We start from the raw sequence: 17,021 nt of genomic DNA on the forward strand, positions 1-17,021 counted from the left end.
CAGCGGAACTAACTTTCGATCGCTTTCCCTCCGCATATTTCTCTAGCAACGCGATTGGACCACTGATTGCGCTATTTATGATCTATCGCGAGGGATCGGTACTGCAAAAGTCTGAAACACCACTGTTGATCCTGCTGTACGGTGGCCTGGGCATTTCCGTCGGCCTGTGGTTGTGGGGTCGCCGTGTGATCGAAACGATCGGTAATGATCTCACCAAAATTACCCCCTCGACGTAAGTATTTTCGTACGATCCCGTTTTCTCAATTGCCATCGAAACATCCCGACACTTACCGAGTTCGTTTCACCTTTCTCCTCTTCCAGTGGATTCACAATTGAAATCGGTGCCGCACTGACGGTGCTGATTGCCTCCAAGATCGGGCTGCCAATCTCAACGACCCACTGCAAGGTGGGTTCGGTAGTGTTCGTGGGGCAGGCAAACGCGCATCCAGCCGCCAGTGAGGAGCATAAGCAGCACCCGCATCACGCCGTCACCGCACAGCAGAAAGCCGTCGACTGGGGTCTCTTCCGGAATATTGTGTACGCATGGGTGGTTACCGTGCCAGTCGCAGCACTACTAAGCGCCGGTTTCATGATGGCATTGCGAGCTATGGTGCTACCGTAAGGATCGAAAGTAATTGGACACTATGGATGAAGCAGTACCGACGATACGCAAAACACACATTGACAGGAAAAATCGAAAGCGCACTGATACCCTTCCAGACCCATCATCAATTCTAAACGCTGAGAGAGCGTGCAAGGCTCGCCAACAGCTGCAGATACGCCAGAGAAAGCAATGTGAGCGGAGTGAAGCAGTGATCGCCGACGGCCATCGAGTGTGTCACATTATCTTATCTCCAGAACTTTAAGTTACTTAAGCACGTCCATGTTGTTAGATATTTTTGTTTTAAACACGATAGTTCGTGGCCTCCCCCATCTCAGAATCATTTATATTTCATTCACGAAAAAGTCACTAGTCTCCAGCAACAAAATATTACAGGGCTTTCGGAATCGTCCGCAGGAGATCATAACCACCGTATACGCTTTTCGGTGTTCAAGAAAAATCAAGGAAACATGATTTTGATTGGTTCCTACCATTCCGGGAAATTTATATTTTCTAAACAAACAAGCAAACAATAATTTTATTTCATTTAGTGGAGCACTAGCGTGTTAGCATCATCATCCAATTCAATTTTTCCACAACCCATTTCCATTTTAGCTGTAAATTGTATCATCGTTTCTCATTAGCTCATAGTTGGAAAGAAGAGAAAAACAAACTAACGGAAAGAGAAGGTAGCGTTAGGTAGGGGCACGTAACGAAGAGGATCGAACCAACTAGACCTCTTCAGAGTGCGCGGATAGTTTGCCAAGCAAAGCGAAACACGAAAGAACCCTAAAACGGAGTTATTGGTGTTGGTGTGTGGAAAGATGGCGCGAGGTAGAAGCATCTGTTGCTGGACAAACAGATAAGAAACACCCACAGCACACATTTGGTAGATGAAAGGGAAGCGGTGCAGCAGTTTAAGCAATTCTGGCACAGGGTTACGTGATAGAGCGGAATGCTTGGTGATTTGGTGCTACGAAGATGTCCTTCGCATGTGATCACGTGCAAAAGGATGGCACGAGAGAGGAGAAGCGTGCTAGAAAATAGGTCGATCTGAAAGAAATATAATATCCATTTCATCGATCGACAAAAGCGTAGAAAAGACAAAATAAAACACACACTTCACTGCGGGACATCTTCCAATAGAGCATCACCAAAATGGTAGAAAATGACAGCAACTACTAACAACAGGTAAAACTCTGGCAAGAGCAGATAAAAAAAGTAATTCTCTAACATATTGAACGTTAGCGCCATAGCGTAGTAAGATCGAGCAGTAGCGTGTAGAGTGAGATTAATGTAGCAAAATAATGTGTCCGACCTTAGGCAGACAAGCGGAGAAGATAAACAGATTAAAAAACAACAAACTCAACAAAAAAAAAAAATCAAATGTCGTCCGCCTGCTTCGACATTCGAAAAAGGGGTAAAACAAACACAAATCATACCAAAATAGAAGAGGAAAAAATGGCCCATCATAATCTTTTTTTTCTATACGTGAATCTATGTGACGTGGACCCATCGCACGTTGTCTAGTCAGAACCTAGCTTGGATACGTATAATCCCGTCCATCGCTACTCGCTCTGAAAGAAGGCGCTTGTTTTGCTACTGAAGAAAAGCAAAACGGACTTGATGCTCATGTTTTGTCGCCCCTCAAAGCCGACGACCATTAACATTTTGTCAATTCTCTCTCAACACGATTAAACCATTCTATGACACCTAGACATAAAACACCTTGGTCATAAAATAGACCCAAAGCAACCACTCCGTGATACGGTAAGATCGTACGATATCACTTACCCATTGCTATCGGTCGTTGACGATGCCAATGCTGCCAAAACTGTTGCTTTCCACCATCACCTCATACAGTAGAGTGCATCAAAACTTTACACTAAACTCAAAACCGCCAAAATTCTATCGCTAATATAAATGTGTATCTGTGTGTCTCCCTTTTGGTGGTACAGTTAGTATGATGTGTGGTAGGGGTAAACTTTTCTGTACTCTCGACCACTAGGGTTTGACTAGAAACGTACATAATGAACGGCGAAAGGGGGAACCGAAAGCTACATGCTTCCCTTACAAGAGCAGTTAAAATTGGGTGTGCTACTACTACTACGTAGGTTGTAAATCCGACCGCTTCCATCTTTGCGGCCCGGCCTCTGTGTCCACCATACACGACCCGCGAAGGGCGATCATTAGATTATCCGTAGATTCCGTCCATCGAGGAATCCGCGTATGTCCAACGTTTTGCGGTTGCGGTGGCTGAAAGAATTTTCCGCGCAACTCGCTATGCGACCACATTTTTCAATTCTTTTGAGCAATAGGAAGAGAAAACCGTCACATACAATGCAGGAGAAAAAAAATGAATTGAGAAAAAAATAACACACAACAACGCACGAAGTGATAAAACTCCGTTCAAAGATCAGATCGAACGGATACAGAAAATCAATATTAAAATCTCATATGGATCCGATGTGAATGGTGCAGCAAAACAGAAAACCTAACGACAAAATTATTAGACAATGTGATTACAAACAAAAAAGAAGGACATAGGCATACATCTATCGTACTAGTTAACACGGGAACCGGCCAGCGCTCGCTCGCAGGCCGTCCCCTTTTCCCGTGTATCGATGTGTGTTGTTACTGTGTAAAGTGTGGGTTTGGATGCGGATAGGTGCTAAAGCGAGGAGAAACTGTGTGCGGGATGCAGGAGACGAATTACTACGCCCGCCAGTCCGTTCGCACCATTCGCCCGTTGTTATGCATATTACATGTTGAATTGAGGATGCAGAGCTGCTATGCAGTTTCAAATCGAATGCACTGTTAGTTGAAAATACAAAAGATAAGAATACAAAAACAAACACACAACACACTCCTAAACCACTACCAAATAACCTTTTGTCGTTAAGAAATCAAACAAAATTGATGAAAGTAAAATAGAAAAGCGACAAAAAAAATACAAATGGTAACACAGTTCTGGATGTTATAGATAGGTGACGATGGATACCCTGGCGATAAACAACCAGCGTTGGAGTACTACTGAGCTGGCCCGTTTTGGCTTCGCTATTAGCTGTGCTTAGGTCTCTATCATATTTATTCCTGGTGCATCAATTATTTGGAATCTTCTGTGATTAATTTTTTTAAACTTTTGCGTGAGTTTTGTTCCACCGATTCGTTTGCTAGTTCAGCAAATATTGGAGGTTTTTTTGCACTTTCGACTTACATTTTTAATACACTTTTTTCTGATTATGAACGCTTTTATTTTCTACTTGTTTTACGAAGGGTTTTCGTATGTAATCGAGACATTACTACCTGTGCGCATTGAACAAGTTTTATGTTTCTCCATGTTACTTAAAATTCCATCAACATCTTTCAATGAAAGGAACAAATGACAAACACATTTCGTGGTGCGACAAGAAAATCGGTTTGGTAAAATGATTTCACTTTTGAACAGCCTTTATAGGGTGTAATATCCATTGGCGTACAGATGCGCATAAACATTTGTAGTAATAGACTGCTTTAGGAGATCCATGGCCCCATGGTATGAAATCCGCATAAAATGTAGTACTTCATTTAGTATGGCAGTAGGTTTAAAAATATTTTCCTTTTTTTGTGTGCAAAGCGTAGGAAGGGAGAAACAACACACTCTATTTGCTCGAGAGACACGTACACTTTCACACTTACACACACACAAACACACACTTACGCGGGCATATGACAAACCTTAACTAAATTTACGAAATGTATCGGCCAAGGATTATAGAGAGGAATTGTTGGGAACCTCAGCTGCCATTTTCGATACTACGGATGCAATTTGTTTTCTTCTTGGTAATAACCTAAACTTCATGTTTGATTCATTCATGAATTGTCTTTCGTTCGTTGGCATTTGCAATTTACGCTTATGATTTATGTACTTCTCATACTTTTATACCCTCTATTTTCATCAAATAGAACACATCCTGCGGGAGTGAGGTGACAAAAAAAGCTTCTCTAAAACGAAGTCTCCCAAAAGATACCGCAGTAATCAGACAGTGAATGTGCTAAATAAAATAACTACGTGATTTTTGACGTACTTAAAACAAACCCCGTAACCCAGAAACTGTAGAGTAGCGAAACTTGTCCTATTAAAGATGAAACCAAGATGGAAGAAAAACAGTAAAGCCGTATCGGACAGTTGGCATGGGTGATTCAAAAAGATGAATAACGACGAAGAAAAACGCATTGCAAAAATGAAAAATAACTGAACGAGGAAAAATACATTTAAAACAAATAATTAAATGGAAATAGTTCCGAGATCGTTCGTGAGCAAAGCATGTAAAAAGAGTGTTGTTGAAGATAGAATGAGAGCATGATACGAAGCAGGCAACGAATGAAGAAAAACCTGAATCCTTTAGGGAATCCGCTGATGAGTAAGTGGTGTGTAGAACTGACCAACACTGTACAAGAAGAAAACAAATGGAAGATGGTAGCGAAGAACGACTGTTAATGCGTGTGAAGGTGTGAAAGTGTCCCATCGCAAAACAAATGCATCGCGATAATTTCGAATGATAAAACACGGTGTGCTAAGAAGGAATTCAAATAATGTGCGAATGGAAGTAACGCAAAAGAAAGGAAAAAACCAGTACAAGAATGAAGGAGCTGTCAAATCAATAAATTTAAGTCTGAAACAAACCTTAACCAAACGTCGTTCAAAGTTGTGTAGCGGAAAGAACGGCAATTATTTTTCTCAAACCATTTTGATGAACCACTCGTACATCACTCATTTTACCATAAGTTACCCATCCTTGCGACAGATGTTTTCGTTTATTCAAAAACCGATTATCAAAGATGGCGTGTACACTTAAAATTAAAACATGTGTTAAAACTCTACCGTAGCCTGCCGGGCGACGAAGTTAACGCTTAACGAAACAATTTTCTTTTAACTTAACGATATGTTCTTCCACAACACGTAAACCGCGTGCTCTTAACGATTACTTCAATGTTATCCTGAAAAGTTGGATAGAACGGCACAATCGAGATGCGAATGTAAACCACACCAACCAATACTGCTAGGTAGCTGGACTGGTTCGAAGGAGTGTCAGTACAAACGGAACGATAACCAGAAGATGATGCATCGTATGTCCGGTGGATCCGCTGTCCTCAGCCGGTGTTGATAGTGCATCTGATGTTGATGGTAGTTGCTTTTCCGGTGTAATAGTAGCACCGGCTGGATTGGTCACCCCCGGGATTGGGTACGAAAGAGTAGCATTTTTCTTTGGATGATCTGTATATGACGTCAACAAGTCCCGGGGGTAAGGCTGCGCTGGCAAGGTAACGGGTGATCTTGTCGTTACTTTTGGTACGTCAGTTAAGCTCTTATTAACTGTCAGTTGTTCATTAGTCACGGCAGTCGTCCTTGGGGTAGTTGATGGACTGATATATTCAGTATGAGCTGCATCTGAAGCACTGGAACTTTCTGTAGTGGTGGTCCCTGAATGTGTAGTGTCTTCAATGTTGATCGTCGTTGTAACCGTTGCATTCGTCCACGGTGTTACCAATTCTGACCAAGTGGCGCTTGATTCGGTTGCCAAAGATACCACTGAAGCACCAGTAGTTTCTGCATCAGATTGTTCTGTCGTCGTAGTTGGCTCTGAAGGCAACCCGACGAAACTAGCGTTGAGAACAGTTTTACTCGTGGTACTCCATGTTGACTGTACTGGAACAGCTTCAGTTGTGAGTTTCTGTGACTCAGTGAAGAACTTTTCGGTAATTTCCATTGCATCTGATGTTACTTCTTCCGGTGAGGTGAAAGCTGTCGTTGTGTCCGTAGTTTCAACAACCTCTAAACTATTCGTAGGTATGACTTTTTCTGTTGTTGTTAAGACATCATCTTTCGTAACATCTCTGTTGGTTTTCTCATAGCCATTCGTTTGTGATACAATTTCATCAGTAGTTGAAACTGTTGTGCTGTGTTCTGTTAAAGAAATAGTCTCCACCGTATCTCTTGAAGAGATTTCAACGGGTAAAATGGGTGTAGCTTTAGTTACTTCCTCACTGTTTTTTCTGAGAGCTAATGTTGTGACTTCCGCAATCGTTTCTTGAGTGCTGAAAGTTATAGCTTCCGTTGCCTCACTCTCCTTTTCAAAGTTGGCGCTCGTGTCGGAAAGCATCACATCGGATGCCATAGATTCATATGTTTCGGAAACATTTAAAGTAACTTCTTCGCTGTCCGTTGCCACTGTGGTGCCTGTCCCCTGAAGCATCTCTTCCGAGCCGGTCGTTTTGACTTGGGTTGACATACTGCTGGTTAATTGTTCTGTTTTATCGAAGATTGTACTTGTTTCTGGCTCAAGTTCGTCGCTTGTAGTGAAACTTGTAGTCTCTACTGCAGAGCGTGTTGTCGTTGCCTCACTCCGTTCCACAAAGTCTGTGGTTATATCTCGCGAAAACTTTTCCGTAGTTGCAACTATCGATTCTTCTGCAATTGCCGCTGTGATTGTAATGGTTGCATCAGCTTCTCCTGCGGTTTCTGCGGAAGGTGTTGCATAAGTAGGTGAGGGTAGTGTTGTTACTTGCATAGTTCCTCTTTCGATATCACGTTCTATGATGTCGGTCATAGTGGTAGATTCTACACTTGTGAATTCGTTAGCGTTGGTATCAACATTTCCGATGGTAGAAGTGACTGGAAACTCTGCAGTTTCCGAGGAATGCCCGGCGACGGTTATAGTTGACGTTTCCTCCACCGTTTCTGTTATGCTCACTGTCCTTTCAGTTATGTCTTTTCCATCGTTTGTAGCTGTTTCGGATGACTCAGAAAACTCAATTGAAGAAATATTTGTAGGAACAGTTACCGTGTCACCATTTGCAAATTCTTGCTTAATCGCTTCAGTTGCCTCTGACGAGTCAATCGAAGTAATCGTTGTTGAAATAGAACCGGTGTCTCGATTTGAAGATCCTTGCGTCACTTCTGTCGATCTTGAACTCTCATTTGAATACCTCGTGGTTAAAGTGTCATCAGGCGAAGATCCATGTGCAGTCGTTTCAGTTGATCCATATGGCGCAGTTGAAATAAGTGGTGTTGTGTTATCTTTTGAATCATCAATTGTAGACCTTTGTGTAGTCATGTCCAAAGGCTCATATGAAGAATTAACTATTGAAGTAATTGTACCACTACTGCTATATGTATTAACACTAGACTCAACTGTACTCGTTGTTGCTTTATCATCTTTCTCACTACTTTTAGTTCCTTGGATTGTCGTTTCGGTTAAATAAGAAGATAAAAGTGAAGTCACCGTTGAAGGTACATCATACGCCTCACTGCTTGCAGAACTCGTTTCTGTTGTTTCAGATGACTCAATAGAAGATATCGTTGTTGGAATTTTGCCTATTTCACCACTGGTTAATCCTACGGTACTTGTTTCAGTTAAGTCAGAGGGTGCAGTTGAAGTAATAGCTTGCAGTTCATCGTGCATCTCACTACTTGTAGCTCCTTGTGTTGTCCTTTCGGTTATATAAGTCAAAGTTGTTGATACCTTTGCTACTTCATCATCTGCTTCACTGCTAGCAGACCCTTGCGGTGTCGTTTCAGTTAACTCAGAAGATACAGTTGAAGTTGCTGTTGTTGGTTCGGTATCAGCTTCATTACTTGCCGATCCTGCTGTGCTCGTTTCTGTTGTCGTAGAAGACACAATCAAAGATTTCGTTGTTGGAATTGTACCTATTTCACCACTTGTTGATTCAACTGTACTTGTTTCAGTTAGGTCAGAAAACACAATTGAAGTCACCGGTGTGGGTTCAACTGTAACCTCACTAATTGTTGATCCTTCTGCAGTTGTTACAGTAAACCCATCATCTGCCTCACTACTTGCGGATGCTGCCGTACTTGTTTCCGTTAAGTCTGAAGATGCTGTAGAAGTACCCGTTATTACTTCATCATACGCCTCACTGGCTATAGATGCTTGTGATGTAGTTACAGCTAATTCAAAAGACGTAGATGGAGTCGTGATTGTTTTATAATCTTCTCCACTGCTTGTAGATTCTGATCTACTCGTTTCAGTGAACGCCAGAGACGCGGACGAAGTGGTCGTGGTTGTTTCATCTACTTCTTCGCTGCTTGACGATCCTAGTTTATTTGTTTCACTTGACTCAGAAGATCCAACAGATATAACTGTTGTTCGTTCATCAGTCTCACTACTAGTAGATCCCAACGTACTTGTTGCAACTATCTCAGTGGACGCAATGGATGCAGCCGTAGTTGGTTCCTCTCCTATCCTATCATTTGCAGATTCTTGTGTAGTCTTTTCCACTGTCTCTGATGACTCCATTGAAGGTTGCATTGTTGGTGTCGCACCTGTGACCCTTGAAGATTCTTCACTAGCATACACTTCGGTGGTTGTTTTCTGCCCTTCAATACCCTCCCTAGGTGTTACCGAAATCTGCTCTGTTGATGCAGTTTCTAGGATTGTTTCAGTGGAGTCGGTAACATCTGCTGACTTATTGCTGACTGAACTATCTGATGTCTCAGAACTATGAGTTGTTTCATATAAAGTCGGTAGAATCGTTGTTTCAGAAAAGGTAGAAATAGGTACGGTAAAATTTTCTTCTTCTAGTGAAGTGGTGGTTTCGATCATTTTCCTTGTTGATTCGAAATTGCCAGATAGGGAATCTGTTACTACCTCTTCAGTAGTGGACATCAGCGTCGTAGTTTCCGTAAGTTCTGTTGACGTTTCCCCGGAATCTCTGATGGTTGTTTTCGATCGAATGCTGGGTTCCGTTGATGTCAAGTCGATCGACGATGTTGTTGAAGCCTCAACTAAACTTTCGATACCTGTAGTTCTTTCTGTTATTTCCATGGAAGTAACAGTAGTACTATCTGTTACCGCCACGATCACCCGAGAAGTGGTCGTACTTTCACTTTCTTTCTCCACTGTAATCGTTGTAGTACTAATTTCGATTGCAGCATCTTGTGTCAAAGGCATTTTGGTCGTGTGTACAGCATCTTTCGTGGTTGTTTCAACATCGACTGGTTGTTTGTTGTTACTCTTTACACTTCCTTCATTCGAATTCCCAACCACAGTCGAGTTAACCGGAGGAGCACTACCCTGATCGGTAACGTTTTCTCTCTTTTCCAGCACTTCCGGTACATCCGATTTCGTAGTACCTAAACTAGCTGTTACTGTTGACGTCACCTCCCCAGCATCCGTTCTCCAAGCTCCTTCCGTCGCCGTTCGTTCGGTGGCCATCTGTCCGTCGACCGTACCATCCGGGAGGCTTTCTTTGGAATCGTTTCCGCCTACATCGTTGGTGTCGGTAAAGGAACTAACCGAGATGGTGGCTTCCTCCTCCGATGTGTCGATCAGCGGATCGATCCGGTCACCGTCGACACCGGCATCAGAAAACTCCACCTTGTTCAACACTTTTGGCCTTTGTGGGTGAGAGGGAGAGATTGCAGAAAAACAAAACGCAACATGTTGATACTGATAATTCTAAACACTTCTATCTTTGATTGCACGGACTTCACAAAACCCTGTTTTTCGAACCCGCACACCTTACCTCTCGTAAAACAGCGGACTTCCGGATGTTAACACGGCCACCAGGGCGATACCAAATGCCGAAATCAAGAGCCGCCTCATCGTGGTAATGAACAGATCGAGACCCCAAACAACAAGGACACGCAACACCGGGAATAATTTATTACAATCACCAATCAGGTAAGTATTTTGTTTCTTTACTTTCTATCGAATTCACACTACGATCACATATTTGAAAAAACTAGCTATAAGTTTTGCTGCTTCAATTGCTTATTCACTTTGCTTCCGTGCGTCAAATTTCTTTCATAAAATTTTCGCGATAATCCCACAAATTACACAAAACGTTCTGTACTCGATGCTTTCACCTCCAAATTCCGATGCACCTCGCATGCACTTTGATGCGAAACTGACCGGCACTCTCGGGTGTCATTCCCGTTTTGTCGTTTTTAGGCAGCCTGTTTTCAACAAGGTCTCAAGAAAGTTACACACCATAAAAAAAGACAATTATTGAAAAGGTGCCTGGCTGTCGTCAAGAATGACACCTGTCTGGGTTCCCCGTGCACGTCAGGGATTCGCCGCGTTATTTGCTAATCCGGTGTGTAATACGATGGTCATCGTAAATTTATGACCCCTATATCGGGCGCCTACGGCGGCAGTAATACACCTGCTACAAATAACCGGCGAACGACAACTGACTCGTCGTGGTGTACGCTTACATCGGTACCGGCACCTACCGGCTAAAGAAGTCTCTCCACTGTAGACGACCGACTGCTGATTGATTTTATCGAACTCTACCCTCCGCAAACGGTGATTAGCTGCAACAATGTCTACCCTTACCCAGCGCCATCGTTGTCAAGTACCTCCGCCTGGGTCTCGGTACACCCGCTCTTAATGTGGGCACATACCAGGTACGCATACGGACACTGTAATGAGGTTCCAGAGTGCAGGATTCGGCACTCCCAAGGGTATCGCATTTGGGTGGGCGACATCTGGCCATTTTGGCAGTGTATTAACGGCACCCGGCAAACCCAGAGGTAGCTGGCGCTACAACCGTTCGTTTAACAACCGAGCCAATGTCGTCTGGGAGCACTGTTCCAAATGGACCCGCTACCCCCGGCCGTGCGAGCCTTCCGTGTCCATCCTTCTCGTGTCGGCCGCAGGTACACGGGAAAGGCTGTGTAAATGAGCCTCTAACTGTGGCACGAATAGAGATCGATTACTTCCGAGCTGGTGGCGCGGGTAGTTACGGATGCCATTTGCCTCGGTAGTGGACACTTGGCAGGACCTCGGTCGCCCCCTGTATCTGTTTTCGGGTGAGATTCGAGCCATATGATAGATCACTTCGGGTGACGTTTCGAGGACGCCGGGGTGGGTAGACACATTAGGACCTTTAGTTCGCTTCTTGTTTTTTTGTATTTACCCCAAACACGCTTCAAAGGAGGTACTTTGAGGGGGCACTTTAGACAGCTTCATTTGTGTTTTGGAACCACAGGCAGCTAGGTATAGGTCTGGTTTTTTGGTTATACCATAGAGGCCCATAGGGACCATGCTGCGAGATAATTGCTTTAATATCGGCATCGATTACGTCCCCAGAAAGTTGGTTTGGTACGGGAAATCCCCCGTATGACCGTGTAAGAGTTCACGTAAGCGCCATCGATTGATTGCTTATGGATTGGGATAGCTTTTTTTTCGCTTACACCCTAATTGACCTTCAGTACAGCCGGAAAATTCGCTGGCGTTCGTTGACGGTGTGATCAATAAGTAAACTAAATGACCGACGGCTGGACACGGTTCGCAGATTAGCGGCCAGTGTCACCCATAAAGAGCGCGCATCGATTTCGTAATTTATGGTCAATATACTGTGCTTTTTTACGCAAGTAACAAATAACATGACCAGTTGTATCACGGATGATTGATATGATATCTTAAACTTTCCCTTTTTAAATTGTCTTGTGTAGTGTCGGTAACAAAACAATAGTCCATTCTTTTAAAAACAATTCCAAGTTGTGCGCCAAAGGGCAGATAAGCATAACAAAGCCTACAACATAATTTAAGCTAGCCAAGTTTTTGAAAATGTATCCGTTAAATCTGATATTGCGGAAATTTGCAGACAAACTTAGCTTTTTTGTTATACTGTTTAAAAATTCATGCGGGAATAACACACATGAATACATTTATACAGTTCTGCAATAAAAACATTCATCACTAGATTCCAAATAGTGAACAGTTTCGCCTGTTCATTAAATTTTCTCTTTTGAATATTTTCGAAAATTTGGGAATATGTTTTCATACACTTGTTTTTGTTTAAAGCTTTTCTTAGAATCAAAATCGATATTCAAAATTATTTCTGGGCACCAGTTCCAAGAAACAACGAATCATGAACGATGAATCTGTCAACACTTCATGTCAGTATGTCTAAGCACAATTTGAACGTAATGATACGAAATTATGTTTGAAGCAAACCTATTTTCCTACTTAATGTTCGGTCTTTTAATATCTTTTGCTACCTTTCGAGTAGAATATTGCCTATTCTGTTTAATTGTAGGCCAAATAATGAACTTTTGATCATACACTTACCATCACAGTCTGTTTGCAGAGAATTTTAAACACGTTTGATCTGTCTTTTGAAACTTTCTTTGTGGAATGCTGCTTTGACATGTTTTCACTCTTAGTTTGATCGACTCGGCTAGTTTTTCAGAGTCCTTTTTTGTACTCTTGAAGGTTCCCAGTTTTATGTCCCCATACAGAAGAACCCTTTTTACCTATGATGGCTACCAGTACAAGTTTAGAGTTTACAGGGCCAGGTTTACGACTTAATTCCAAGGTAAACCTCTCATCATACTTCCGAGTTACATTTCTAACTAGTACAATATTCACACCTTCCATTTTCGCCAAAATTCCCTCAGTGAAACATTCGGAATAGTGCACCATTTATGTACGAGTTCTTTAAGCTATTGGGAGGAAATGCTTTGCATTTTCGGAAAAATTTGATTCTTGATACATTTATTTATAGCTTTGATTATATACATGAATACACAATAATCATCAGCTACAAATATGTCAAACAAATAAAAAAGACGGATCAAAATTCTCCTTATTCTGGTGATGAGCTGAAACCTAACAACGAGGATAAAAATGTATTAGTTTGTATAAAGGATAATGCTTATATTATAACCCTTGCTTATATTATAATCTTAATAGTTTGGATTTTTCACCAGAGGTAATTTCACCAAAATCCTTAAAATGAAATTTGTGGTACGATTTGGCGGAACTTTAAACCACAATATTTAACGATCAGAATATCAAAAGTTTAAATGTTTCCCGATCATGTCATCGTATTTATTGCAATACAATCAATTAAAGGCAGCAGCCCAGAAATGTGGTAGAACTTACAGGCGTAAGGTTTTTTTTTTCGTAGTAATATTTATTAGTTTCTTCCCATCAGGTTTTTGTTTTGTTTAAATTCTTCCTTTCCTAAACATTTGCAATGCAACAACGTTCGCTCGACCGTTCGTTCGCTTTCTTTTTACTGTGTTTATTATTTTAGCTAGGTTTTTCGTTAAGTTTAAATTATTTAACACTATGTATAGCGTTAGGCTTCGCTGCTCCTCGAGTCCAAATACCTCCGCGTCTGCAAATGTAGAGCAGTTGATAGACGATGGTTTCAGATCGGTACCGTATCCTACTATGGGGTTTTTGTTCTGTTTCATGTCACCTAAACTAGTGCGCATCCCAAGGAGGGTAGCACTGTTCTCGTTTAAACTGGCTGTCCGTTTAATTTATTGCCACATAATCGAAAATGTTGTTCAACATAGAGCGAATATTTTATTTCCTACGTCGAGAGGGCATTATTGATTTTTTTTGTTTGCGTTTCAGAGCAGCATGAAGTGTGTGTTTGTGTGTGGGTAGGAGTGTGAGAGAGATAGAAAGTATGAATGTATGTGTTGGTTTAGTAGTGATAGTTTTGTCTGTTTCGTTTGCTTTCTCTCGTTCATATCACTTCTGGTTATATTGTGCATCAAGAGTAGTCTAGTATCGTTTGTTTGTTGCTGTGTTTTCTTCCTGTATTAGTTATATTGTTTGCCACTTTGCTTGTAACCCAACAATAGAGTAGAGTAGAGTTTTCGAAAAGAATGCAATCTCGGGCTTTTCGATTTCGATGCGCGCATGGAAAGCTGATTCTATATATATATATAATATAAGCCTTAGCGATGCATATAATGTTTTGAGTAGGTTTCCAAATGATCATTCTTTTTTCCTTCCTTCGACACTCCGTTTGTATTTTTGCATCGTTTTTCTGTTTTGTTTTCTTTATCTACTATCATTTTTCAATGATTAACCATCTTTTGCTACGCCCAGTATTTGTTTGTTTCGTTCAATTCGTTTTGTTTAGCTAAAATGTACAGGGTTGTTGGAATTGTAGTTCTACATTCGATTTATACAGTGGCGATTGGAGACGTGATACGTGAAAGGGAGTAGAGAGAAAAAGAAAAAAGGACTAGCGTGAGTATACATCCAATATAATTACAAAATATATACTTGTATGAGAGATTATTTGAATTCAAAAATATGTTTCATAATCTCAACGAAAAACGAGCAGGAGCAAGAACACCTTGATTAAAAGCATGCGTTTATGTGTAACTGTCCTACGAAAACATCCTACAACATGTCGTTTGATTGTTCTATCCAGGTAATAGCAACATTTTTATGATGCAGATTTAGGATAAGTCGTAGGAAAGTAGTATGTTTTTAACGACGAAATCTTCCATGATGTGCATCAATGACAATCTTACAGTAAAGTATGTAGGCATTCTAGTATAAAAACTGACTGTGTATCAGCACAAATATGGTACTTAAAAAAAAAGTAATACCACAATAGTTGCAAGTTAGACCAGGTTATCTAATAGTAGATACAATGTTAGAGAGGTAAATACAGAAGTAAGTGAAATATTAAAAAGAGATAAACCATAGACATTAACAACAAAACATCAAATACTGAGGAAAAATATCGAAAAATCTTGATTGTTACAGTAATACTTGACTTTTAGTGTTGGTTCACTCTGTGTCGATCTGGGGAAAACATATTCAATACAATGTTAACCCTCTGATACTCGATTGTTGTGTCTTTGTATGTGATTCCATAACGTCCTGCCCCTACGAGATTGTATAAGGTTCTCTTTCACTGTTGTTGGGGTGGTTTTATTTGATTTGTGTAGATTTCTAGGTTTTTTACATATTACCATGGTCAGGTTGTATTTTCATCTTATTTTTTATAAGTGTTGTTGTTGTCTTGTATGTTAGTAACGATGTTTTGTAGCTATATGTTTAGAAAATGAATTCAGTATACTCTTACAAGTGGTAGCTACTTTTGGGCATTCTTGTGTGTTCATTACTTATTGCTGAATTTATTCGTACTCGTTTTATGCTTCTTCCGGTTTTAAGTAATGGTTTGATATGATGCTTACTCGTTCGTTTATGTTTGACTGTAAATCGTGATTTGTACGCGGAAATGCAAAAATCAAAATGTGCTTGTGTTCGATTTCCTTAAATAGCATACTATTTCTTTCAAAACCAATCAATCCTGCTCATAATTATCTTCTTTTTTCTACTAATTTCAATTGAAAATGTTAAAAAAAAACTTTACATTAATTCAGCTTAATTTGGCATGCCTTAAAGTATCGCTCCGTTCATATCTCTCCATCACATCGATCGTTCAGTAAGTTTAAACTTTTCCTATTGTTACGTATTGTTGTGCTTAGAAAAAAGGAAGATAGGCCATTTCGGTTCTCGCTAGCAGGTAGCTTAGTTTCATTGATTTGCCGCTAAAATGCAGCTATACACATACCACAACGTGCTAGTGCCGGTCGTTGGTTTACGTTCAAAAATGCTAAAGCGCAGAACATAAGGGCAAAAGCGATGGGAAAAGAAGTCATCTTAAAGTAAATTTGTAGGAAAATCAATGAAAGTACAAATATGCAATCGACAAGGCTTACCTCTAAACAAGATGACCGTCGTAATGTGGCTTATTTACTATTAATCTACTATTAATGATCTGCTTTACCATCGGTGTTGTTCGTAGCATATTAGTAGAATACTTTGTTCATGTATGATCAAGTTATTCATTCTTAAACGGGGTGAAGTATTCATAACAAACGGTTTTACTGTAAGTCGTTTCCTTCTAGGCGCTGCTGAACAGGGTTTACGCAATATTTACACTTTGGTTCGTTAAAGATTAACATTTAACAGTTACGCCTATGCTTTAGTGAGTGAGTGATTCTTACATGATTGAGTAAGAGTATGGTTTTATTGTGTTAACGTTTACTGGCGATTCTTTATTCGTATGATAATTCGTTGAATGTCTTGGCATAGAATCCCTTCATCGAAATGCTAAAACATGCATTTTTCTAAGTTTGTGTCATGGAACAAAATTAAACAAAAATATCCAGTTTGTGCATACGTTGTTTTTTTTATGGTTCTGTTTCAACGATTCATATGCAGATCATGCATGGAGATAGCGTCGCTGTACCAAGAAAAAGTTCTGTAATTAGATTCAAACGAAATTTGAAGAGGGTTATATTTCAAAGACAAAATAATGTTCTTTGTCATGATATCATTTGATGACTGCTATTGTACAATAAGCTCACCGATTGTCCTTCTCTCCGTTGAATGGACCATTATTTCTGTTTTGTTTTGGTCTTACTAATGTTTACACGGGTTTTTTTAGCTAGAGAAAGATTAATTTTGAAACATGCTTCTTCTTACATAATTTTTCAATGGACTCTGTTAAATTAAGTGAATTGTTTACCAGTTTTCCTGATTACCGATATAATTCAAAATGAGTTCCTCGTTATCTGCTCTTCGACTCTTGCTAGCTTACTGGGATTTGAACGTAAAGTCGTACATTTACTATGTTTGCC

General features: G+C 40.6%; 1 protein-coding gene across 1 annotated transcript in view; it reads left to right on the top strand.

Moving 5' to 3' along the window:
• LOC131260424 (sodium-dependent phosphate transporter 1-A) overlaps positions 1 to 2,019 on the top strand; it is a 49,030-nt gene extending 47,011 nt beyond the window's left edge. The window contains exons 6-7 of the mRNA XM_058262137.1: positions 47 to 232; positions 322 to 2,019. Coding sequence (XP_058118120.1) covers positions 47 to 232; positions 322 to 622 — 487 coding nt within the window. The 3' untranslated portion in view covers positions 623 to 2,019. The remainder of the gene's footprint in view (positions 1 to 46; positions 233 to 321) is intronic.
• The last annotated feature ends 15,002 nt before the right edge of the window (positions 2,020 to 17,021 follow it).

Source organism: Anopheles coustani, chromosome 3 (assembly GCF_943734705.1).
Source record: "Anopheles coustani chromosome 3, idAnoCousDA_361_x.2, whole genome shotgun sequence".
In the NCBI taxonomy this organism is placed as follows: Eukaryota; Metazoa; Arthropoda; class Insecta; order Diptera; family Culicidae; genus Anopheles; species Anopheles coustani.